The 25,977-nt window shown below is 60.9% G+C and overlaps 2 protein-coding genes across 4 annotated transcripts in view; both read right to left on the bottom strand.

Annotated features, from left to right (window-relative positions):
* The window catches only part of TMEM259 (transmembrane protein 259), a 202,452-nt gene that overhangs the window by 117,082 nt on the left and 59,393 nt on the right, over positions 1-25,977 (bottom strand). The window lies entirely within an intron of this gene.
* The window catches only part of SBNO2 (strawberry notch homolog 2), a 70,479-nt gene that overhangs the window by 16,662 nt on the left and 27,840 nt on the right, over positions 1-25,977 (bottom strand). The window contains exons 4-7 of one of the 3 annotated variants that reach the window (XM_050771044.1): positions 25,359-25,470; positions 4,515-4,676; positions 491-571; positions 78-183 (exon numbers count right to left, since the gene is read on the bottom strand). In XM_050771044.1, the coding sequence (XP_050627001.1) occupies positions 78-183; positions 491-571; positions 4,515-4,676; positions 25,359-25,470 (461 nt within the window). Of the gene's footprint in view, positions 1-77; positions 184-490; positions 572-4,514; positions 4,677-9,134; positions 9,315-25,358; positions 25,471-25,977 lie in introns of those variants that run through there. The other 2 variants (XM_050771045.1, XM_050771046.1) reach the window with 2 other exon arrangements.

Below are 25,977 nucleotides of genomic sequence, written 5' to 3'. Positions count from 1 at the left end.
CGTGGTCACCTGCAGGGTTTCAGTCCCACAAAAGGGTTTGAACCTGTCCCAGGGCCTGGTGCTGCCGGGCCACTCACACTTGGACGGCACGTAGTCAGCGTAGGTCTCCGTGTGCCCCAGCTCCTCCGCCTCCTCCTCCTCAGCCTCGTCCTCCTCCTCTGGCTGGCTCTGCACACTCTGCTCCTGCGTGCGTGGAGGGAGCTCAGCAGACTGCAGGCCCGAGCGGCTGTGGGCACTGGGCTCCCCCAGGAGCAGGCGCCAGGCTGGCCATGGGCAGCTGAGTGGGAGATGGCTCCCGGAGGGGGAGATGGCTCTGTCCGCCCCTGTAGCAAGGTGCTCCCCAGGGCCTCTGTCTCCTCAGATGTCTCCTCTGCACTCCCAGATTCTAGGCTGGCCAAGGGCTCCCCACACTGGAGGTGCCTGTGCTGAGCCCTCTCCTTAGGTCCCGTGAGAGGGCAGGGGAGGGAGCCCTCGGCTGGGCCCAGCTCACCTGGTAGCTGACGAGAAGCGGGGTGCTGTGGGAGGGCAGAAAGTCCTCGAAGCCTGCAAATGGTCTGCTGAGCTGGAACAGCTGGAAGGGGAGCAGGATGTCGGCCCGGGCCAGACGGGACAGGTCACAGCTGGCGGGCCCTCGCAGCCTGGCCACCAGAGGCGGCTCCCCACTGCCCCGTCCTCACTCCCCAGGGCCCTGGGTCTTGCTCTCCTGCTGTTCTCAAGGTGACCCTGGTACCTCCAAGCCTCCCCAGTGGGCACCTCCCTGGGGCCTAAGGCTCACTCCTCCTGGCCAGCACCTGGCTGCCTTCCCACTGATGCCTGGTGCGCCTGCCTGGAGTGCCCGGGAGGAAGGTGCCCGGCTAGTTCTGACAGACAGCAGAGCTTAGTCCCACGGGAGCTGGCGGGAAGGCTGTGGACGGGGGTCTGATGGGAGTGACCCATGTGGACGGGGATCTGACAGGAGTGACCCACTGTGTGCAGTGCAGGAGGCCCTCGGGTCTGGGGGACAAGGGGTTGGGAGCTCCATGTTGAGGGGGAAGAGGAGACAGAGGCAGTGGAGGTGGGCGGGCCTGAGCCTTGTCCCTCACCCGATGGCTCCCAGCACCCAGGGTGGGTAGCCCAGGGCGGTCCTGCACTCCCTAAGGACCCCCGCGGCCTCTGGAGGACAGCAGCTCCCCTGTGAGGGATGGGGGAGGATGCCTGCCATTGTAGTGACCAGAGGACACGTCCCATTGTGGCCCCCCCGGGGAGAAAGACTGCCCACAGCCTCATGCAGATTCACCAGGATGGGCAGTTGGCACTGTCCTTGGGGAGCTGACCCCAGGCCTGGGCAGCCAGGTGTGCCGGGCCTCTGGATGAGTCCATGGCCCACCCTGGGATCTCCGAACTGACTGGGCATGTAAAGCCTGTGAACGGGCGGGTCAGAGGGTGGTGTGGCCTGTCAGGCCCGCTGTCCAGACCCCAACACTGAGACAGGGTGGACCCCGGGACGGATGGCTGGGGCATGGTAGGGTCCAAACTAGGGTCTGTGTGATTCTGGAATATACCCACTCTTAAAAAGCAAAAATCCTAACGGTAATATGAGCCATAAAAAATGTGAGTGTGGGCAGGGTAGAGTGGCTCAGGCCTGTAAATCCCAGCACTTTGGGAGGCCAAGGCCTCCCAGAGTGGAGGTCAGGATTTCAAGAGCAGCCTAGCCAACATGCTGATACCCTGTCTCTACTAAAGATAGCAAAAAAAAAAAAAAAATTAGCCAGGCGCGGTGGCTCACGCCTGTAATCCCAGCACCTTGGGAGGTCAAGGCGGTGGATCACGAGGTCAGGAGATCGAGACCATCCTGGCTAACATGGTTAAACAAGAAATACAAAAAATTAGCCAGGCGTGGTGGTGGGTGCCTGTAATCCCAGCACTTTGGGAGGCTGAGGCAGGCGGATCATCTGAGGTCGAGAGTTCAAGACCAGCCTGATCAACATGGAAAAACCCCGTCTCTATTAAAAGTACAAAATTATCCGGGCGTGGTGGCGCATGCCTGTAATCCCAGCTACTAGGGAGGCTGAGGCAGGGGAACTGCTTGACCCTGGCAGGCAGAGGGTGCAGTGAGCTGAGATTGTGCCACTGCATTCCAGCCTGGGTGACAGAGCGAGACTCTGTCTCAAAATAAATAAATAAATAAAGATACAAAATTAGCCGGGTGTAGTGGTGCATGTCTGTAATCTCAGCTACTCGGGAGGCTGAGGCAGGAGAATCACTTGAACCCAGGAGGCGGAGGTTGCAGTGAGCTGAAATCGTGCCATTGCCCTCCAGCCTGGACAATAAGAGCGAGACTCCATCTCAAAAAAAAAAAAAAAAAAAAAGTGAGTGTGGAGAATTGGAAAGCGGAAAATCCAGGCCGGGTGCGTGGCTCAGGCCTGTAATCCTAGCACGGTGGGAGACAGAGGCAGAACGGGCGAGATCTTTTGAGGTCGGGGTTCCAGACCAGCTTAGGCAACATGGCAAAACCCTGTCTCTACAAAAAATACAAAAATTAGCCGGGCGTGGTATCGCATGCCTGTGGTCCCAGCTACTTTTGTGGGGCTGAGGCAGGAGAATCGCTTACGCCCAGAAGGTCGAGGCTGAAAGAGGCTGAGATTGCGCCACTGTACTCCAGCCTGGGCGACAGAGTGAGATCCTGTCTCAAACAATAAATAAATAAATAAAAAAGAGAACCTCTTCTAGGCCTGGTCCCCCACTTCAACCTCAACATCCTGAGACGGGTGAGGTTTCTGCCCAAGCCTGCCTGAGCCTGGGCCAGGTTCTCAGCAGTGTGTGGGAACCACATAGCTAGTGATGCTCATGAACTGACTTCCACAGCTCCTGCGTTTTCTTTTTTTTTTTTTTTTTTGAGACGGAGTCTCGCTCTGTCACCCAGGCTGGAGTGCAGTGGCCGGATCTCAGCTCACTGCAAGCTCTGCCTCCCGGGTTCACGCCATTCTCCTGCCTCAGCCTCCCAAGCAGCTGGGACTACAGGCGCCCGCCACCTCGCTCGGCTAGTTTTTTGTATTTTTTAGTAGAGACGGGGTTTCACCGTGTTAGCCAGGATGGTCTCGATCTCCTGACCTCGTGATCCACCCGTCTCGGCCTCCCAAAGTGCTGGGATTACAGGCTTGAGCCACCATGCCCGGCCAGCTTCTGCGTTTTCTAACACTAGGAACACTTGTGAAGATTTTCAAAGAAAGTGGAAGCGTGGCACAGGAAGGTTAGAAACCTCTACTCAGTTCCCCTCTCCTTTTTTTTTTTTTTTTTTTTTTTTTTAAATTAACAAAACACAAACAAACAGATGCCACACGGGTTCCTGGAAGCCTGAGTCACCATTCCTGGTGGGGCTGGCGGGGCATTGGGTTTCAGATGTCCTCCTGCCGTCCACAGCAGGCCGGTCAGGCCCTGGTTGCTTTCCTCCTGCCCTGCCGAGGACCTGTGAGCTAGCTGGGAGGGCATGGGCCCCAGGCTGGGTGAAATGCCCCAGAGGGACCAGGCCTGAGCTGCCTACCGTGGCTGCGGGGTGCTCTGATGCTTCCTGCCCCGGCCCCCAAGCCTGTGAGTTCTGCTGCCCGGGTTGCACCCTTCCTGAGGGCCTGGGAGAGCGGCCGGGAGCGTGGGGAGGCCAGTGTGGGCCCTCACCGGAAGGCGCTCAGCCCCAGACATGTGTCCAATGTCTGCTCCCAAAGTCTAGAAGTTTCTCTCCTGGACAGGCCTGGATGGGGGAAGGGACTCCCCAGGCCTGGCTCCCAGCCACGCCTCCCTCACAGGACACCTCCACTGCGTGGTACTGGGCACGGCTAGAGCCTGGGCCCAAAGAACCTGGGGGCCCTGCTGCCCTACAACCCTTGCTCTAGGCCTGGCCCACCCAGGTCCTCCAGGGCCTTCTCGGAGGCAAACCCCAGCCCCTCAGCCCCCCAGGATAACGTCCAACTCCCCACCCTGGGACAGGATTCCGCCAACCTCGCCCTCTCAGCTCCCACCTAGCGGGGACACGGCCACTGCTGACCCAGGGCACCATGGGGCTGGCAGCCACCACAGGTGCTGTTCCTCTGCCTGGACAGCCACGTCGCCTGGGCCTGCTGGGGACTGCCTCTCCAGGGGGCCCTCCCTGACCATGCTTCTCTGTCCTGTCACCTTCCTGTGCTTCTCTAGACCAGGGACTCCCCGGTGCGGTGGACGTGGGGCCTGGTCCCTCGCGGGTGGGGCCATACTGGGCACTGCAGGGCGCTGGGCAGCGTCCTGGCCCCCCTCAACTCCATGCCAGGAGCCCCCCCAAGATGTGGTAGCCACAGATGTCCTGGACATCGCCTTCTCCTATTCAGGACACGAGAGGACCCTCACCTAACCACCTCATCCATGGCCATGGACGGAGCCGACAGTGACAGGACAGCCAGCGGCACGCAGACTCGCGGAGACTGAGACCTCGCTGGACCCTGTGGGTCCTGGGCTGGGGAGGCCATGCTGGTGGGTCGGGGCTGTCGGGGGGCGCCGGGCGCACTGACCTTGTCGTGGGTGGAGGGGGCAGGGTTCTCGTCCCAGATGGTGGACACCTGGTTGAGGCTGTCGGCCGGCAGGAAGTCGGGCGTGTCCACGATGTCCGACAGGGAGTCCACAGACGAGGAGAAGATGGAGATGTTGGAGAAGTCCTCGAAATACGAGGAATCCTGAAAGACAAGGCCAGGCCTGGTGAGTGGGGGATAGGAGACACCACAGCCCTCCACACACTGGAGCACGTGGGGACGGGAGACGCCACAGCCCCCCCCACGCACTGGAGCACGTGGGGACGGGAGACGCCATGGCCCCCCCACGCACTGGAGCACTTGGGGACGAGAGACACCGCAGCCCTCCTGGGTTCAAGCAATTCTCCTGCTTCATCCTCCCGAGAAGCTGGGATTACAGGTGTGTGACACGGTGCCCGGCTAATTTTTTTGTATTTTTACTAGAGACGGGATTTCTTCACCATGTTGGCCAGCCTGGTTTTGAACTCCTGACCTCAAGTGACCTGCCTGCCTCGGCATCCAAAAGTGTTGGGATTACAGGCCTGAGCCACCATATGACAGAGCAAGAGAGCGAGACTCCGTCTCAAAAAATAAAAAAAGAAATAAGCAATGGGTGAAAAACACCAGCCCTCAGGGCCATGCAGGACGGAGTCCGACTTCTGCAGCACCTGAAGGGCAGCGATTTTGCAGGCACTCTGAGCAGCTCGGGGCTGGGGTAAGCCTGGTGCCATGCCCTCTGTGGGGGGCAGCCATGCCCAGAGGCAGGGCTCGCTATGGGGATGACGCACACACACGCACTGCCCAGTAGAGGAGATGCATGTGCATCATTTCTTTTTTTTGAGACGGAGTCTCACATTGTTGCCGGGGCTGGAGTGCAGTGGCACAATCTCGTCTCACTGCAACCTCCGCCTCCTCAGTTCAAGCGATTCTCCTGCCTCAGCGTCCCGAGTAGCTGGGTTTACAGGCGTGCACTCCCGTGCCAGCTAATTTTGAATTTTTATTTATGTATTTATGTATTTATTTATTTATTTTTTGAGACAGAGTCCCGCTCTCTCACCCAGGCTGGAGTGCAGTGGCACAATCTCGGCTCACTGCACCCTCCACCTCCCAGGGTCAAGCAATTCTCCTGCCTGAGCCTCCCAAGTAACTGGGATTACAGGCGTGTGCCACCATGCCTAGCTAAGTTTTGTATTTTTAGTAGAGACCGGGTTTCACCATGTTGGCCAGGCTGGTCTGAAACTCCTGACCTCAGGTGATCCACTTGCCTCGGCCTCCCAAAGTGCTAGGATTACAGGCATGAGCCACCTTGCCTGGCCTAATTTTGTATTTTTAGTAGAGATGGAGTTTCTCCATGTTGGTCAGGCTGGTCTCGAGCTCCTCGTCTCAAGTGATCTGTCCACCTTGGCCTCCCAAAGTGCTGGGATTACAGGCGTGAGCCACCATGCCCAGCCACATGATGTCTCACGCCTGTAATCCCAGCACTTGGAGGCCAAGGCGGAAGATTGCTTGAGCCCAGGAGTTCAAAATCAGCCTGGACAATATGGCGAAACCCCATTTCTACTAAAAATACAAAAATTAGCTGGGTGTGGTGGCTCACGCCTGTAATCCCAGCACTCTGAGAAGCCAAGGTGGGCAGATCACCTGAGTTCAGGAGTTCAAGACCAGCCTGACCAATATGGTAAAACCCTGTCTTTACGAAAAACACAAAAATTAGCTGGGCATAGTGGTGGGTGCCTGCAATCCCAGCTACTCGGGAGGCTGAGGCAGGAGAATCGCTTGAACCTAGGAGGCGGAGGTTGCAGTGGGCTGAGATTGCGCCACTGCACTCCAGCCAGGGCGACAGAGCGAGACTCCATCTCAAGAAAAACAAAGAAAAAAATCAGGCATGTCGAGGGGGCGCTGTCTCTCCCTGGGAGCTGTGAGCTCCGTCGCCCTCACCTTGCTCAGCTTTGCCCACTGCCCACCCTGTCAGACCCAAGCACCCGGGTACTGATCACTAGGGACATTCAGGAACCTGCCCCCAAACAGAGACCCCACAGCACCCCCCAGCACAGAGGTGTTCATGCTGCCCACCTAAGGCCCCGGGCCAGGTAGGGTGCAGCCTCCCACCCCAGGCAGGGTAGGAGCAGCCCACCTCCCAGAGCCTCTGGAGGCCCCGATCGGCAGGGTTGCGGAGCAGTTCCCCTGCTGAGCCCCACAAGGGCCCTCTGAACACCGCCTACCCAGGCTGCAGGGGACCTGGTGACGCTGGCCTGTGGCCCGGACCCTCCGTGGAAGCATTTCCTGGGCGAGGTCAGGGGCCCCTGGGTGGTCGAGGCCCCAGCCAGGAGCAGGAGTGAGTTGCTGTTGGGCCCAGAGCAGCCCAGGCCTTGGTGGTGCAGGGAGCGCAGGCAGAGCGGAGGTGAGCTCCCCTGACCCAAATGCGTGGGCCACACAGCGAGTCCTTCCCCGGAGCTCAGTGTGAAAAGAGGGAAGGGACCTCAGGCAGAGACACCTGCCCCATGCCCTCACCAGATGCCCACTGCCCCAGAAGACAGGACAACAGGGCCCTCCCGCCCAAGGTCCTCCTCCCAAAACTCCTGCCCCAGTCTGAGGAAACACCAGCCCGATTACTCCAGGGCGTCCACACCACCTGACCAGCCACAGGACCACCCGGTGCCTCTGAAACACAGGCCTCTGAGAAACCGTCACAGCCCAGAGGGGCCTGAGAAGATGCCTAAACACCACGTGGGGCCCCGGGCAGGAAAGGACATGGGGGAAACTGAGGAAATCCAAGCAAAGCGTGGGCCTCGGTAGTTAACGGTGGCGTATGGATGTTGGTTCATCAGCCGTGACACAGAACAGCAGGGAGCCCAGGAGTGGGGGCGTGGGGACTCTCCACTGTCCCGGGCAGCTTTTCTGTCACTCTAAAACAGTTTGAAAAGTCAAAGTCAAGTTGGGCGTGGTGGCTCACGTCTGCTACTCAGGAGGCTGAGGCAGGAGGATCGCTTGAGCCCAGCTGGTCGAGGCTGTAGTGAGCTATAATTGCGCCTCCCAATGCCAGCCTGGGAGACAGAGCGAGAACCTATTTCAAAAAAAAAAAAAGTCAAGTCAAGCAGGACGTAGTGGCTCACACCTGTAATCCTAGAGGAGCCAAGGTGAAAGGATCACTTGAGCCCAGGAGTTCAAGACCAGCCTGAGCCACACAGCAAGACCCCATCTCCACAAAAAATATAAAAATTAGCTGGGCATGGTAGCATGTGCCTGTAGTCCCAGCTACTCAGGAGGCCGAGATGGGAGGATTGCTTGAACCCATTCGGTGGAGGTTGCAGGGAGCCGAGATGGTGCCACTGCACACCAGCTTGGGTGACAGAGCAAGTCCCTGTTCCCCAAAAAATAAACAAATAAAAGTAGAAGTCTAATAATGAGTGGGTGCTTGCAGCTTTCAGGCTCCAAAGACGCAGCCTCAAGGCCCTGCCCTGCTCCCCGTCTGGTCCTTCCCAGCACAGGACATCCAGCCAGGTGCATGAGCCCTCCAAGCCTTCACCTTTAGCAGGTGCCCTCAGTGATTAGGGACAGAGGAGACAGGGCTCCCAGGGCTGGCCCTGTTCACATGTGGGAAGCTGAACGGAGCCAGGCCAGCTGCCCTCATAGTGGCTCCGTCCTCTGCCCACATCTGGATTTGACTCCTAGCAGCCACCAGCTGACCTCAGAAACAGCCCAAGTCCCACCCATGCCTGTGTGTCCCTCCATGGCCCCTCCAGGCCAGCCCAGGCTGCTGCATTCTCCACCACATGCCCCCCCACACTCCAGCCTCAGCTCAGCGGACCTAGTGCCTCCCCGGGGAACCTGGGCCCCTCTGTAGTCTGCACCAAGGGCCCTCGGAGGTGACATTTGCACCCCTCACCGCCAGCGCCCAGTTCTGGGGCCCCAGGGAGGGCCGGGGCTGCCTGCTGTGGTTCTTGTCTCTGCAGCATTTCAGGAGCCCTGGATTGAGGCTGGCAAGACCTGGCTCTGCCCCATTCAAGAGCAGCAAACACAGCTCCTCCTGCCCTGGGCAGCCAACTCCAGACCTGACTCCAGAACTGACTCCAGACCTGGTGTGCTGCCCCCGTCCCGTGCTCCAGGACCCATGGGGAACCACAGAGCCACAGGGATTTGCCCGCCTGCGCCACCAGAGTCAACCCTGACCAGGCCCACCCAGCCCCCGCTCCCTGTGAGGGCCCCATGAGACACCCAGAGCCCCTCCACCTGAGGCTTCTCTAGAGGACAGCCAGGGGGCCCTATCCCAGGGGCAGAAGGAGGGGGATGCAGCCCTCCCGACAGCCAATGCCACTGTCACTGAGGGCCGGATCCGGGCTAAGCCCGAGTCCCCCACTCTGCTCGGGTCCCCCAGCCTATGCACAGGGAGCTGCTCCCAGCCCCAAGTCCTAAATCTCTGTCTCGGAACCTTCCGGCAGATTCCCTCTCGCTGCCAGAAGAGACGGACGGGGCGGGATGGGGATTTTTGAGAGCCTGGAGGCCTCGGACTCCAGGGTGAGATTCCAGCTGCTCCGGCAGGTGGCCCGGCCGTCCTGAATGGGGGTCCCACCTCCCGGACCCCTGCCCCCAAGGGCCTCGCCCACCCCGGGAGGGGAGTGTTACCTTGTTCAGAGCCTCGAACTGCAGCCAGAACTGCAGCTGGGACATGGTCCCGGCGCTCGGGGGTCCGGGGGTCCCCCTGGAAGCGCCGCCCGGGAGCGGCTCCCTCATGACCGCGGCGGCAGCCCCAGCATTGGGTCGGCCGGGGCGGACGGGGGCGGCTCTCCGCCCGGCTGCATTTGCATGTCGGTTTAGTCACGGCCGCCGGCGCCTACTTCCTCTAAGGCCGGGGCTGACTTTCAGGAAATGATGAGGGCCCTGAAAGTCAGGGCAATTACTGGCAGCGCGAGGAGAATTACTGTACGGGGCGGGGCGGGTCTGCCCGGGGCGCTGTCAACACGCACCCCCACCCGGCCCCGCCTCAGGGCCAGCCTCCTTTGGGGCACTGGGGGACGTGCAGAGTGCCCAGGTGGGCATGTTTCCCCAGACTGCAGAGAGCTGGGTTCCGTTCCATGGGGACCAGCTGCTGTTCCTGGTGCCCCCAAACCACAGGCAGGGAAACTGAGGCCTGGATGGCCCCTTCATCCATGCCATGGCCCCTCAGGCCAGGCCTGAATCCCCACCCTTCACCCAGTGCCCCACCCATGCCGAGCCCACCTCTTGCCCTGCTGCGCACCCCCTGGGGCTCTCCCCACCCCACCTCTGCAGACTGAGGTCCCTGAGAGGTCCCTAAGAAGCCCCTGCCGCGGAAGCAAAGTCCCCTCCCTGCTCTTTCCCTGCTGTCTGTGCCCAGGGGGTTCAGCGGGCCCTGTGGCCTCCCCTGACCTGGGGCTGGCATTGGGAGAGCTGAGCGTGGGCCCCTCCTCTCCAGGCTCTGGCCAGGCCCAGCCTCGGCCCCCTTGGCACAGCGGCACGGGAACAAGTGGTAGGATCCTGGGAAAAGCACGTTCTTGCTTTGGTAGGAAACCAAGCGGCAATGATGCACTTGCCGGGGCAACCCTGGGCCGTGAACCCGCCAGCGGCCCGGCCACACTCTCGCCCGCACCGTGGGGACCTGGCCCCCGCATCACAGGGGCCCAGACACCGCGGGGCACACCCTGATGGGCCCCCACGCTGAGCCACAGGCGGTCACTCTCGGTGTCCTTGGAGGAGCTGGGGAGGCCCCAGGGCCAGAGGGGATGGGAGCACGGCCAGGCTGTGGAGAAGACGGGCCCCATCTGCCTGCGCTCAGCGACTGACGCGGCAGCGGCTGCATTTCCCACGGGACTGTGGCCGAGACCGTGCAGGCGGCCACGGCTCCTCCTCTGTGAGGGAGGAAGGGCAGGGGCCCCCGGGGAGAAGGAAACTGCACCCCGAGAGGCCGGGGGAGCCCGTGGCTGGGCCGGAGGGGTCGGGACAGTTCTGGGCTCGTGGGACCCTGGCCAGGGCTCTGAGGGGAGCGTGGGAACGAGGCCTCAAACCCTGCGCACTCCACCCCCTCGGGCTCCCCCTGTTCTAGACCCTGAGGCCCTGCGCCAGCCTGTGGGGCCCGTGACCACGCACCAGCAGCAGCGGAGGCTGGCGCAGACCGCCGTCCACACCCCCTGCCGCAAACCATCACCTCCTGGAAGCTGGGTGACAACCAGCTGAGTCCGTACAGCTGGAGCGAGGGGTCCGCCAATGGAAAACAACCAATGAAAAACAAACTCATGGAGCCGCTCAACCCAGCAGCCAATCACAGCCACCGCTCAACCCAGCAGCCAATCGCAGCCACCGCTCAACCCAGCAGCCAATCGCAGCCACTGCTCAACGCAGCAATCACAGCCACCGCTCAACCCAGCAGTCAATCACAGCCACCACTCAACCCAGCAGCCAATCACAGCCACCGCTCAACCCAGCAGTCAATCACAGCCACCACTCAACACAGCAGCCAATCACAGCCACCGCTCAACACAGCAGCCAATCACAGCCACCGCTCAACCCAGCAGCCAATCACAGCCACCCCAGAGGCCGCTCCACACCAGCTCCACACAAAAAGCCCACAACCACAAGTGCTGCTCAGGACACCCGGCAGCCGCTTGGGAACTGTCCTGCAGCTCCTCAAAGAGGCGAACGGGAAGTAACAGTTAACCAGCAGCTGCACTCCCAGGTGCCATCGAGGAGGACCCACACCTCACGGGTGGACCCACAGCTCACAGGACCCACAGCTCACAGGTGCACCCACACAGCTCACAGGACCCACAGCCCACGGGTGGACCCACAGCTCACAGGACCCACAGCCCACGGGTGGACCCACAGCTCACAGGTGGACCCACAGCCCACGGGTGGACCCACAGCTCACAGGACCCACAGCCCACGGGTGGACCCACAGCTCACGGGTGGACCCCCACAGCTCACAGGTGGACCCACAGCTCACAAGACCCACAGCCCACGGGTGGACCCACAGCCACAGGACCCAGAGCCCACACGGGTGGACCCACATCTCATGGTGGACCCACAGCCCACGGGTGGACCCACAGCTCATGGTGGACCCACAGCCACAGGACCCACAGCTCACAGGTGGACCCACAGCTCACAGGACCCCCAGCTCATGGGTGGACCCACAGCCCACGGTGGACCCACAGCCCACGGGTGGACCCACAGCTCACGGGTGGACCCACAGCTCATGGTGGACCCACAGCCCACGGGTGGACCCACAGCTCACGGGTGGACCCACAGCCCATGGGTGGACCCACAGCTCACGGTGGACCCACAGCCCACGGGTGGACCCACAGCTCACGGGTGGACCCACAGCCACAAGACCCACAGCCCACGGGTGGACCCACAGCTCACGGGTGGACCCACAGCCACCAGACCCACAGCCCACGGGTGGACCCACAGCTCACGGGTGGACCCACAGCTCACGGTGGACCCACAGCCCACAGGTGGACCCACAGCCCACGGGTGGACCCACAGCTCACGGGTGGACCCACAGCCACAAGACCCACAGCCCACGGGTGGACCCACAGCTCACGGGTGGACCCACAGCTCACGGTGGACCCACAGCCCACAGGTGGACCCACAGCCCACGGGTGGACCCACAGCTCACGGGTGGACCCACAGCCACAAGACCCACAGCCCACGGGTGGACCCACAGCCCACGGGTGGACCCACAGCTCACGGGTGGACCCACAGCTCACGACAGCCTGGCTCCCACAGCGCGGTCACCCACGGAGGAACAGGGTCAGCACAGTGAGGCCATCCACGCACTGGAACACAACCCAGCCATGAAAAGGAGCAAGGCTCTGACCCAGGCCACAGCACGGATGCACCTTGAGGATGTCACACTCAGTGAGAGACGCCAAACACAGAAGGCCACACAGCGTGTGAGGCTATTTCTATGAAATGTCCTGTCCTGGACAGGAATCCACACAGACAGGAAAAGCATTTGGGTTACCAGGGGATGGGGATGGGCCGGGAGTGAGAGCTGATGGGAATGGGGCTTCCTGTGGGGTGATGGAATGTTCTGGAACTAGACAGAGGTGGTGGTTGCACAACTCTGTGAATATGCTTTTTTAAAGTGTGGATTTGGGCCAGGCGCAGTGGCTTACGCCTGTAATCCCAGCACTTTGGGAGGCCAAGGTGGGCGGATCACGAGGTCTGGAGTTCGAGACCAGCCTGGCCAGCATGGTGAAACCCCGTGTCTACTAAAAATGCAAAAATTGGCCGGGCGCGGTGGCTCAAGCCTGTAATCCCAGCACTTTGGGAGGCCGAGACGGGCGGATCACGAGGTCAGGAGATCGAGACCATCCTGGCGAACACGGTGAAACCCCGTCTCTACTAAAAAAATACAAAAAACTAGCCGGGCGAGGTGGCGGGCGCCTGTAGTCCCAGCTACACAGGAGGCTGAGGCAGGAGAATGGCGTAAACCCGGGAGGCAGAGCTTGCAGTGAGCTGAGATCCGGCCACTGCGCTCCAGCCCCGGCGACAGAGCGAGACTCCGTCTCAAAAAAAAAAAAAAAAAATGCAAAAATTAGCCAGGCGTGGTGGCGTGCACCTGTAATCCCAGCTACTCGGGAGGCTGGGGCAGGATAATTGCTTAACCCGGAGACAGAGGTTACAGTGAGCTGAAATCGCGCCACTGCACTCCAGCCTGGGCGACAGAGCAAGACTGTCTCAAAAAAAAAAAAAAAAAAAGGTGGATTTGGCCAAGTGTGGTGGCTCACACCTGCCATCCCAGTGCTTTGGGAAGCTGAGGTAAGCGAATAGCTTGAGTCCAAGAGTTCAAGACCAGCCCGGGCAACACAGTGAGATCCCATCTCCACAAAAAATACAAAAACCAGCTGGGCATGGTGGCAGGCACCTGTGGTCCCAGCTGCTCAGGAGGCCATGGCAGGACAATCACTTGAGCTAGGGAGGTGGAGGCTGCAGTAAGCTATGATCACACCACTGCACTCCAGCCTGGGCAACAGAACAAAACACTGACTCAGATAAATAAAGTGGATTTTATGGTATGTGAATTTTGTCTCAGTTTTTAAAAGACCTGGAAAGCAATGAAACAGGAAGAACGAGCATAGACTCAGACTTGCTCCCCAGGCCCCAATGTGACAGCGCAGGCCGGGGTCCTTGGAGCAGGTCAGGCTGAGGATATGGCACACTGCGTGGGGACCTGCTGGGCACTACCTCCACCCACCTCCGGGACCCCGCGCCCGGCCCTGGGCTCCCATTGCCTGGTCTCTCCCTCCGCCTCTGTCCAGGGTGCACCCCTCACTGACCAGTCCCGTGGCAAGGCTGACTGAGGGCTCCGTGTAAGCCTGGCTGAGTGCCCGCTACCCCAGCCCTCACAAGAACCCTGCACTGCAGGTGATGCGGCCCTCCGTTACAGTGAAGGAAAGAGGCAGCGGGGATGGGAGGGGGCTGGGGGGCAGACAGAGAAGCGGCTTCCAGGTGGTCGTGGCACAGGTGGCACTTCCTGGACACTGCCAGTCTCTGGTGGCTGGGAGAAGGGCCCCCTCAGCAGGCCTGGTCACTACAGTGCCCCGTGCAGAGCCGAACTGTATCCTCAAAATGGTGTGATCATGTCCTGGTCCCTGGAAGCTGTGTGTGTGGCCTTATTTGGGAATCCGATCCTCGCAGATGTGAGTGGTTAAAAAAAAAAAAGGCTGCACTGGCCGAGGGGGTGATCCATGCCTGGTATCTTCATACAAAGGAGACACAGTCCCGGGGAGGAGGCCATGGGACACAGAGGCAGAGATCCCAGCCGTGTGGCCACAGCCAGGGGATGCCCAGATCCCCCAGATGCTGGAGAGGTGGGAAGGAGCATGGCCCTGTCCGCACCTTGACGTTGGACTTCCGGGCTCCAGGGCTGGGAGGGGACAGAGTCCTGGCCTTTGAAGCTGTGTGTGCTGCTTCCTCACAGCAGTCCTGGGAGGCTGGCACGGCTCCCCAGGAAACTGGGCTCCCTTCTCTCAGGCTCCCGGCCAGGTGCCTGGTGTGGGCTCTGGGGCTGCCGCCTCAGTGCCTCCTGGCACTGCAGCTGGGCAGGGCCGAACCCTGGCACAAAAAAAAAAGGACTCGGCTTCCTGCTGAGTCTCCCTCTCTAAAGCTGTCTGTGGGCGGCTCTGCCGGCCCCTCCTGCACCTGCCGGGCCCTGGGTGGAGGCTCCTCCTCCCAGGGGATGTGGCCTCAGCACAGACCAGGGGACAGAGGTGGCTCTTCTTGGCCTTGGCTGGGTGTGAACCAAAGGCTTCCTGTAAGAAATTCCTCTCTCCCTCTCCCTCCCTCTCTCCCCCATCTCTCTCGGTCTCTTTTTTGCCCAATGCCAGTAACTGGGGGGGCTCCGTGGTGCCGGGTGGGCTGAGGCCTCCGACCCCTGCTAAAACGCATCTGCGGAACAGTCGATGCCGCCTGCCTCCCTGCCTGAAAGCAGCCGGTGTGCAAAGCGCTTTTCTGAGCCGTGAGCTCATCCCAAGCTTCCCAGAAGCCCCCGGGCTGCCAGGCAGAGAGCGTTGTTACCGGACGGCCGCGTTCCCAAGGGTCCCTGCAGCCCCACGGGGAACCGGGGTGGACGCCCGGCACGTGAAGGTGTCCTCACAGGACAGGTGGTGGGCAGGGGGGCAGCGCCTGGGGAACGGAGATGGGCAGGGGGCACTGAGAGCCCCAGGAGCCCAGCAGAGATGCGAGGGGCCTGGGTGATGTTGGGAGGGTCAAGGAGCACCCCCACCCCAGGAACAGGCGGCAAGGGATGGGCGAGGGGCAGTGAGGCGGGTGAGCAGGACCTGGGGAATGGCCTGTGCAGGGCACAAGCCGGGGGAGGCTCGGGCTGGGGTGCAGTGGGGAAGAGCCTAGAAGAGGCGCCAGGGGCTGCCCTGGGGGATGCTCACCCCACGCAGGAACAGGCACCGGAGAGCCTGGGGGCAGAGCCGCGACACGGGGCTGGGCCTGGAGCAGGGGACCCACGGGAGGCTCCGGGCGCAGAGCGTGGGCTGCAGCACCGAGGGCCCCTCATCCTCGAGCAGGACCCCAGCCAGACCCACACACGGACCTGCATATGGGTGCTGCTAACGGCGATTCACAATGTCAATCCACACCTACTCCTGGGCATGAGCCCGAGAAACGAAAACCTGTCCACACGGAGGTTTGCACACGTGCTCACGGCAGCACAACTCACGACAGCCACGGGTGGAAGCAGCACAAGTGTCCATCACGGACAGACACAGTGGGCCCTCCACGCGTCCATCACGGACAGACACAGTGTGCCCTCCACGCATCCATCACACACAGACACGGTGGGCCCTCCACACGTCCATCACGGACAGACACGGTGGGCCCTCCACGCGTCCATCACACGCAGACACGGTGGGCCCTCCACGCGTCCATCATACGCAGACACGGTGGGCCCTCCACGCGTCCATCACACGCAGACACGGTGGGCCCTCCACGCGTCCATCATGGACACACGGACAGACACAGTGGGCCCTCCACGCGTCCATCATGGACACACGGACAGACACAGTGGGCCCTCCACGCGTCCATCACATGCAGACACGGTGGGCCCTCTGCGAGTCCCTCACGGACAGACACGGTGGGGCCCATTCATGTGCCGGAACATGGCTCAGCCATAATCAGGAGCCAGGCTCTGACCCAGCCACAGCTCAGATGTACCTTGAGGACGTCACGCGCAGTGAGAGACGCCAGACGCAGGAGGCCACGCAGCGTGTGATCCCATTTCTATGAAATGTGCAGGACAGGCTGAGCCACAGAGACAGGAAGGGAACGTGTGGGCGCCGGGTCTGGGGAGGGACAGGGAGTAATGGCTGACGGGGACGGGGCCTCCTCTAGGGAGACAACGATCTGGAATTAGAATTACAGGATGATGGCTGAATGGCTCTGGACTTCACAACAGCCACAGCATCGTTCACTTAGAAATGGGGACTTTTGGCCGGGCGCGGTGGCTCAAGCCTGTAATCCCAGCACTTTGGGAGGCCGAGACGGGCGGATCACGAGGTCAGGAGATCGAGACCATCCTGGCTAACACGGTGAAACCCCGTCTCTACTAAAAATACAAGAAAATTAGCCGGGCGTGGTGGCGGACGCCTGTAGTCCCAGCTACTTGGGAGGCTGAGGCAGGAGAATGGCGTGAACCCGGGGGGACGGAGCTTGCAGTGAGCCGAGATTGCGCCACTGCACTCCAGCCTGGGGCACAGAGCAAGACTCCGTCTCAAAAAAAAAAAAAAAAAAAAAAGAAATGGGGACTTTTCTGTAACGTGAATTGAGTCTCAACTGAAAATAAAAAAGGGGCGGCGTGCAGTGGTTCACACCTGTAATCCCAGCACTTTGGGAGGCTGAGGTGGGCAGATCACCTGAGGTCAGGAGTTTGAGACCAGCCTGGCCAACATGGTGAAACCCCGTCTCTACTAAAACTACAAAAATTAGGCAGGCACGGTGTCATGTGCCTGTAATCCCAGCTACTTGGGAGGCTGAGGCTGGAGAATCGCTTGAACCCAGGAAGCGGAGGTTGCAGTGAGCTGAGATAGATCACGCCATTGCACTCCAGCTTAGGCACCAAAAGCAAAACATCATCTCAAAAACAACAACAACAACAAAATGAGAGAGAGAGAGACAAAGAAAGAAAGAAAGAAAGAGGCCGGGCGCGGTGGTTCACGCCTGTAATCCCAGCACTTTGGGAGGCCGAGGCGGGTGGATCATGAGGTCAGGAGATCGAGACCATCCTGGCTAACACGGTGAAACCCTGTCTCTACTAAAAATACAAAAAAATTAGCCGGGTGCGGTGGCGGCGCCTGTAGTCCCAGCTACTCGGGAGGCTGAGGCAGGAGAATGGCGTGAACCCGGGAGGCGGAGCTTGCAGTGAGCCGTGATTGCGCCACCGCACTCCAGCCTGGGCGACAGAGCGAGACTCCGTCTCAAAAAAAGAAAGAAAGAAAGAAAGAAAGTAAAGAAGGAATGCAGGCTGGGTGTGGTGGATCACGCCTGTAATCCCAGCACTTTGGGAGGCTGAGGGAGGTGGATCATGAGGTCAGGAGATCGAGACCAGCCTGGCTAACACGGTGAAACCCCGTGTCCACTAAAAAACACAAAACATTAGCTGGGAGTGGTGGCGGGCGCCTGTAGTCCCAGCTACTCGGGAAGCTAAGGCAGGAGAATGGCGTGAACCCGGGGGGCAGAGGTTGCAGTGAGCCGGGATCACGCCACTGCACCCCAGCCTGGGCGACAGAATGAGACTCCATCTCAAAAAAAAAAGGAAAGAATGCAGAGCCATGTGTCCACAGAACCACAGCCCACCTGCAAAACGCGGCGGGAGGCCCCACCAGGACACACGGGGCTGAGCCATCACCCACCAGGGACGTCGGGCCTGAGGACTTCGCGCCGACCTGGAGATGGAAGGGCTGAGCAGAAGTGAGGGGGGCCCTTCCTCTGAGTGGGGTGGCTGGAGGGCCAAGCAAGGCACACGTGACATCCCGTGAGCTCCGCGGCCCACAGGGGATGCCAGCAGCACGGGAAACAGCAGCGGCACCTGGCTCAGCGTGAGCCCCAGGGGCGGGGGTGGGGAGCAGGTGGAGAGCGGGGAGGGGGTAGGGGTCCCACACAGCTCCGGCCGTCAGCAAGAGAAGGCACACGGAACACAGATGGACGCAGCAGGGATGCCCGCAGGCAGGACCCACAGGTGGAGGCTGCTGACCCCGCCCCAGGCAGGACCAGCCTCTGCACAGCCTTGAGTCCTCCCCCAGGCTGGAGAAACAGGAACCAGATGGTGAAGGAACTCCATCCTGGCCAAGCGGCCAAAGTTACCACGATCGGCACAATACACGCAACGCCAGGCACTCTGATCCATGCCGTGGTATGTACGGTGCTGTCTGTGGGATTCCTCCATCCAGTCAGGAGACAACCCCAGACAAAACCAATGGAGAGGCACCCTGGGGGAGAGGCACCGTGGGGGAGACGCACCCTGGGGGAGACGCACCGTGGGGGAGACGCACCCTGGGGGAGACGCACCGTGGGGGAGACGCACCCTGGGGGAGACCCACCCTGGGGGAGACGCACCCTGGGGGAGACCCACCCTGGGGGAGACGCACCCTGGGGGAGACGCACCGTGGGGGAGACGCACCGTGGGGGAGACGCACCCTGGGGGAGACCCACCCTGGGGGAGACGCACCCTGGGGGAGACGCACCCTGGGGGAGACGCACCGTGGGGGAGACGCACCGTGGGGGAGACCCACCCTGGGGGAGACGCACCCTGGGGGAGACGCACCCTGGGGGAGACCCACCCTGGGGGAGACGCACCCTGGGGGAGACGCACCCTGGGGGAGACGCACCCTGTGGGGGAGACGCACCGTGGGGGAGACCACCCTGGGGGAGACGCACCCTGGGGGAGACGCACCCTGGGGGAGACCCGCCCTGGGGGAGACGCACCCTGGGGGAGACCCGCCCTGGGGGAGACGCACCCTGGGGGAGACCCGCCCTGGGGGAGACGCACCCTGGGGGAGACGCACCGTGGGGGAGACGCACCCTGGGGGAGACGCACCCTGGGGGAGACGCACCGTGGGGGAGACGCACCCTGGGGGAGACGCACCCTGGGGGAGACGCACCCTGGGGGAGACCCACCCTGGGGGAGACGCACCCTGGGGGAGAGGCACCCTGGGGGAGACCCACCCTGGGGGAGATGCACTCTGGAAAAGTGCCTCTTTGGGGGAAGTGCAGAGGCTGCCGACACCCCAGGTCCAGCCCAGTCACCGGCGCTGTGCAAGGTCAGTGTCCGCTCCACAGCCAGGCTTCTGCGAGACAGTGACACTTGGGGGCCGGGTGGGGGCTGTTCCAGAGCTCTTAGTTCTTGCAACTTTTTTGTAATTTTTTTTTTTTTGACACGGAGTCACACTGTGTCACCCAGGCTGGAGTGCCGTGGCGCGATCTCAGCTCCCTGCAACCTCTGCCTCCCGAGATCAGGGAATTCTCCTGCCTCAGCCTCCCAAGTAGCTGGAATTACAGGTGCCTGCCACCACGCTCGGCTAGTTTTTGTATTTTTAGTAGAGACGGGGTTTAGCCATGTTGGCCAGGATGGTCTCGAACTCCTAAGTTCAGTTAATCTGCCCACCTTGACTTCATAAAGTGCTAGGATTACAAGCGTGAACTACTGTGCCCGGCCTCTAAATCTAATTTTTAATTTTGTATAGAGATGAGATCTCACTATGTTGCCCAATCTGGATCCATGCGTCCATCACAGACAAACACAGTGGGGCCTCCACGTGTCCATCACAGACAAAAACAGTGGGGCCCTCCCACGCATCCATCACGGACACACGGACACATGGACACACGGACACACACAACAGGCCTTCCACTGAGAACTCCCAGGCTCAAGCGATCCTCAGGCCTCAGCCTCCCAAGTAGCTGGGACTACAGGCTTGCACCACCATGCCCGACTAATGTTTTTCTCTTTTTTTTTTTTCCTGAGATGGAGTCTTGCTCTGCAGCCCTGGCTGCAGTAGAGTGACTCGTACTTGGCTCACTGCAACCTCCTGCTCCTGGGTTCAAGTAATTCTCCTGCCTCAGTCTCCTGAGTAGCTGGTATTACAGGCACATGCCACCATGCCCGGCTGTTTTATATATATTTTTAGTAAAGACAGGGTTTCAACTTATTGGTCAGGCTGGTCTCAAACTCCTTACCTCATGATCCGTCTGCCTCGGCCTCCCAAAGTGCTGGGATTACAGGCATGAGCCACTGCGCCCAGCTATTTTTTTCTATTTTTAATACAGATAGGGTCTCACTATGCTGTGCAGCCTGGTCTCAAACCCCTGGGCTCAAGCAGTCCTCCCGCCTCGGCCTCCCAAAGTGCTGGGATCACAGGCTGAGCCACTGAGCCCAGCCCTGACTCAAACGTGATCTCCTGCATTCCCAGGGGCAGAATCTCCCAGGCACAGTGGCCCTGCTCAGGGTCTGTGAAGACCGCCAGGGGAGCCACCATCAACCCGCCCCTCAATGACCTCCCTCCCCACGATCAACCCACATATCAAAGGCCTCCCTCTCCAGGATCAACTCTCCCCTCAATGATCTCCCTCCCCACCATCAACCTGCCCGTCAATGGCCTCCCTTCCCAGGATCAACCCTCCCCTCAATGACCTCCATCCCCATGATCAACCCACATCTCAACAGCCTCCCTCCTCACGATCCACACACCCCTCAATGACCGACCTCCTCACGATCCACACACCCCTCAATGACCTCCCTGTCCATGATCAACCCACCCCTCAATGACCTCCCTCCCCATGATCAACCTGCCCCTCAATGACCTCCCTCCCCAGGCCTTGAGGGCTCTCCAGCAGAACCAACAGTGCTGCAGAGTCCACTGGCCCCAGGAAACTGCCCAGGTGCATGGCTCTTCTGCTTTCTCTTGTTGCTTTGGCTGCCAGGAAACTCAGGGCTCAGGTGTATTCATAGTTACCAGCTAGGTCACCTGAGGTCGGGAGTTCGAGACCAGCCTGGCCAACATGGTGAGACCTCGTCTCTACTAAAAATACAAAAATTAGCCAGGCATGGTGGCGGGCGCCTGTAATCCCAGCCTCTCAGGAAAATGAGGCAGCAGAATGGCTCAAACTCGGGAGGCAGAGGTTGCAGTGAGCGGAGATCACATCACTGCACTCTAGCCTGAGTGACAGAGCAAGACTCCGTCTCAAAAAAAAAAAAAAAAAAAAAGGCCAGGCACGGTGGTTCATGGCTGTAATCCCAGCACTTTGGGAGGCTGAGAGGGAGGGGCAGATCACCTGAGGTCAGGAGTTCAAGACCAGCCTAGCCAACATGGTGAAACCTCATCTCTACTAAAAATATAAAAATTAGCTGGGCGTGGTGGCACATACCTGTAATCCCAGTTACTTGGGAGGCTGAGGCAGGAGAATAGCTTGAACCCAGGAGGCGGAGATTGCAGTGAGACGAGATGGCACCACTGTACTCCAGCCTGGGTGACAGAGCAAGGCTCCGTCTCCAAAAAAAAAAAAAAAAAAAAAAAAAAAAATGTAGTGACCAGCTGGCTCGTTATGGCCTGTGGGGTTTCACATTCACCCTCACCCCTAGTCCAGCAAGAGGTTCTCCCTACCAATCCCTTGTGGTTAATACAACAGCAAGAAACACCTGCAGGGAATGCACCTGTGCCACAGACCACGATGGCTTCAAATGGGGCCTTCATTTACCCTCGCTCCCGTGAAAAGCTACTGTCAACCTCATGGCTCCAACAAGCTGAATGTGGTGGCTCACGCCTGTAATCCCCGTGCTTTGGAAGGCCCAGGCAGGAGAATCGCTTGAGCCCAGAAGTTTGAGACTAGCCTGGGCAACACAGTGAGACCTCATTTCCACAAAACACACAAAATTAGCTGGGTGTGGTGGTGCGTGCCTGTGGCCGCAGCTACTGGGGAAGCTGAGGTGGGAGCATTGCTTGAGCCCAGGAGGTGGAGGCTGCAGTGAGCTGAGATTGCACCGCTGCACTCCAGCCTGGGCGACAGAGCCAGACCCTGTCTCTAAAAATAAAAACTAAAAAAATATATAAATGAAACACACGCTTATCCTCTCATAGTCTGGAGGGTAGAAGTTGTAACATCAAGGGTGGGCAGGGCAGGTCCTTCCTGGGGGCTCCAGGGGGAAAAACCCAGTTCCCGCCCTTTCCCAGTGTCCAGAGGCACCCGCATCCCTTGGCTTGGGGCCCCTTCCTCCCGCTTCACAGCCACAGCGCAGCCTCTTCCCGTCTCTCTCTGGCTCTCACCCTCCCGCCTCCTCTCAGGAGGGCCCTGTGAGGACACTGGGCCTCCAGGTCACCCAGGATGCTCTCCCGTCTCAGGTCTGTCACTCAGTCCCATCTGCAGGTCCCGTCTGCCATGAGAGGCAACACAACGACGGGTCCTGGGGATCAGGATGGGGACGTCCTGGGGGCTGTAACAGTGCAGCCAGCACGGTTTCCTCAGGTCTGAGTCGGGAGCAGAGGCTTCTGCGGCGGGTTGGGCTGCGCTGTGGGGCCACGGTGTGAAGGGCCTCGAATGCCAGGCTCAGGTCTGGACTCCTTCCTGTCTCCGCAGAACCACATGGCCCAGCCCACAGACCTGGGCTGACTCACACCCGTCCCGTTCCACGCTCTGCACCACAGAACCATGCGGCCCGGCCCACAGGCCTAGGCTGACCTGCACCCGTTCCGGCCCACACTGGGCACAGCAGAACCACACGTCCCGTCCCACGCTCGGCACCACAGAACCACGTGGCCCGGTCCACGGGCCTGCGCTGACTCACCCCCGTCCCGCCCCACACTCGGCGCCGCGGGTCAGGTCTCCTCTGAAGGAGCCTCTTCCGCTTTAACAGGGAGATGTGGGTCCAAGCTGCCCCACACGCGGCCTCTGGAGTATGAGGCGGCTGTGGGCAGGGTGGGCAGGGAGCCGGGCGGGCAGCGCTCACAAAACCGACATCTGCCGGATGGATGTGGCATGCTCTGAAGAGGGGTCATGAGCGGCCACAGTCCCCAAACGCGCAGCGACCAGCAGGGGTTAGACGCGGAGCAGACAAAGGGAGCACAGCGGCCTCGAGGGCTCCGGGCTGAACAGATGAAGCAGCAATTGTTCGGAGGGAGAAGCAGAATTCATGAGACAGAGACAGGGAGACACAGACTGAGAAACAGAGGCAGAGACAAGAGAGGCAGAGAGACAGAGACAGAGAGGGAGAGAGATGGAGACAGAGAGGGAGAGAGATGGAGACAGAGAGGGAGAGAGATGGAGGCAGAGAGGGAGAGAGATGGAGAGAGAGAGGAGAGAGATGGAGACAGAGAGGGAGAGAGACGGAGGCAGAGAGGGAGAGAGATGGAGAGAGAGAGGAGAGGAGAGATGGAGAGAGAGGGAGAGAGATGGAGACAGAGAGAGAGGGGAGAGAGATGGAGGCAGAGAGGGAGAGAGACGGAGAGAGAGGGAGAGAGACGGGGCAGGGAGGGAGACGGAGGCAGAGGGAGAGAGGCGGAGACAGAGGGAAACAGGCAGAGAGAGACTAAGAGAGAGGGAGACAGAGAGAGAGATTAGGAGCAAGGGGGAGAGGGAGAGGGACAGACAGAGAAGAGAGAGACAGAAGGAAGACAGAGAAAGAGGCAGAGAAGGGGTGAAAGAGAAGAAGGGGGAGGGGCAAGGACAGGCTGAGCAGGGGCTGGCAGGAGGGCAGTGGCAGTGAGGAAGGGTCCGCTGCCATCAGACACACCCCGGACTCCTCCCCTGTGTCCTCTGAAGGGTGCGGCATGGACGCTGGTCCTGGACGGGCGCCTCCCCTGCCTCAGTTTCCTCCTGTGTCCGGCTGGCATGGGGCAGCAGCCCGCCACGCCTTGGCCAGGACCAGATCACATGGGGGTCCAGGGCTACTTCGGGTGAGGACAGAGCTCCCGTGTTCACCCGGCTGACCTCGGCTCCCAGAAGAGCAGGGGCGCCCCCTCCCCTGAACACAGCTGGTAGGCCAATTTCCAGGCCACGCACGGGGGCTCCAGGACAGGAATCCACCCTCTCCCGGTCCCAGAGCCCATGAGTCTGAGGTCAAGGTGTCTGAGGGCCGCGCTCCCTCCCCCGGCTCTGACCCGCCTCTTCCAGCCCTGGGGATCCAGGCGACCCTGACCTGTGGCCACCCCGTCCCCAGCCGCCTCCGGTGTCGCACCAGCTCCCGTCTCTCCCGTCTCAGACTCCTCAGACACACAGGACAAGGGTCCTCTGTGTGTCCCAGCACCAGGACCCTCGTGCTGGATTTCAGGGCTACCTCGTCTCATCTTGATCCTTACCCAGTGGCATCCAAAAAGACCCCTACTTCCCAGGAAGGTCCCCTCGCAGACTCCAGGGTGGAGGCGCACGTGAGACCCAGTCGCCCCAGCACAGACCCAGGGTCCGGCTCAGTTTGCCCCACTCTGCTACGGCCCTGAGTGGGGAGAAGTGGGCCCAGGGTCCACCCGGCGAGCTGTTTGCAGGGCCTGGGTCTGGGTGAGCCCTGGGACCTGAACTGGCTCCATTCTGCTGCAGCTTCTCTCCGGATCTGGCCGGCTTGTGCCCACCCCCCACGAGCTCTGAGGCCCAGGCAGATCTCACATGCCCATTACATGGGGAAGCGGAGGCTTCGGGGAGGTGAGCACCACGTGACCCTCGCTCCCCAGCAGGCCCTGGGCGTGGTCCGGCCCAGCGCAGCGCCTGGCCCCGGGTCGACACGAGAGGCTGCGGTATCTGAACCGTCCCAGGGAAGCCGATCTCTGTGGCACTGGGTGCTCCAGAGCAGCCGTGAGGAAGGTGGGGCACTGGGAACCCCTTGGGGGAGGCTGTGAGGACGGTGGTAGGGTCGCCTGATGCCACAGTGGGAGGCTGGGAGCCCCCAGTGACCCTGGAGAGAATGAGGTTGAAGGTTCTCTTCCTTTGGTGTGTGAGTTCTGTTTTCAGGTGGGTGTTATGGGGTTGGGACTCCAGCGTGCAGAGTGTCTGGACCCACCCAGAGAGAGGGCCACAGGGGCGGCGCGACGGCTGCCGAGGTCTCTCCCAGCATCACCGTCCCCCAACTCCCCCTGCGACATTGCCCAGATGCTCACAGGGATCCCAAAGGCCAGGCGGGGCTCACTGCTGACACAAAGGGACAATCACTGGCTCTTCCCCAAAACCAAGCCACATCTCCGGGCTCCCACTGCCCCACCTAAACCCTGTGGCTAGGGGGTGAAGCCAAGGTCGCCGAGTCACGGGCGGATGTGAGCGCGAGAGGTCAGAGTCGCAGGGCAGCTGGAGAGGTGGCTCAGATTCCACCCTGCCCCCCACAGCGCGGAGAGCTCCTGGGGCTCCTACCTGAGCAAAGTCGCAGGTCTTTGGTGGCAAGCTGGAGGCGGTGGCCACGGGGGCATAGCTGGTGTCCGGGCAGGGTTGGCTGCCGAGGAAGGAGGCAGAGCTCATGAACGGGCTGGAGGGAGAAGGGGAGGGAGACGGGGAAGATGAGAGTGGGCGTGGGGGTGCTGGACCCACTCCCTCAGTAACACAACCGCTCCCCCGTGGCCATAGCCAGAGGCCCCTCGAGGCCCCACTGGAGCGTGCCCAGGCCTGGCAGGACCCACGGCTCCGCTGCACACACGGAGGGGCCTCCAGGGGTCTGGTGGTCAAGCCTGGAGCTGCCCTCCCACCCCCACTGGACACAGCCCGGCCTGGCTCCTCCGGAACGGCCGCCAGGTGGGTGGGGGGGTGTCCAGGGCCACCATCCTGCCCTCCCTGCTCCAACAGCAGGACTCATTCTAAGGGTTCATTCTGGCGTTTCAGAACCTCTGCCTGGCCGTCCCTCCCCCACACACAGGCCCCTTGGCTCACACCTCACTCCTGCCACGAAGGAGGACAGCGCCACGGGCAGAAACCCAGGATCACCGTCCTCCCAGAAAGGCCCAGGTTGGGGTCCCCACCCTCTGTCACCCTGAGGATG

Source organism: Macaca thibetana, chromosome 19 (assembly GCF_024542745.1).
Source record: "Macaca thibetana thibetana isolate TM-01 chromosome 19, ASM2454274v1, whole genome shotgun sequence".
NCBI classification, from domain to species: Eukaryota; Metazoa; Chordata; class Mammalia; order Primates; family Cercopithecidae; genus Macaca; species Macaca thibetana.
Note: the sequence above shows the minus strand (reverse complement) of the source record. Positions and strands in the feature narration are given on the sequence as shown.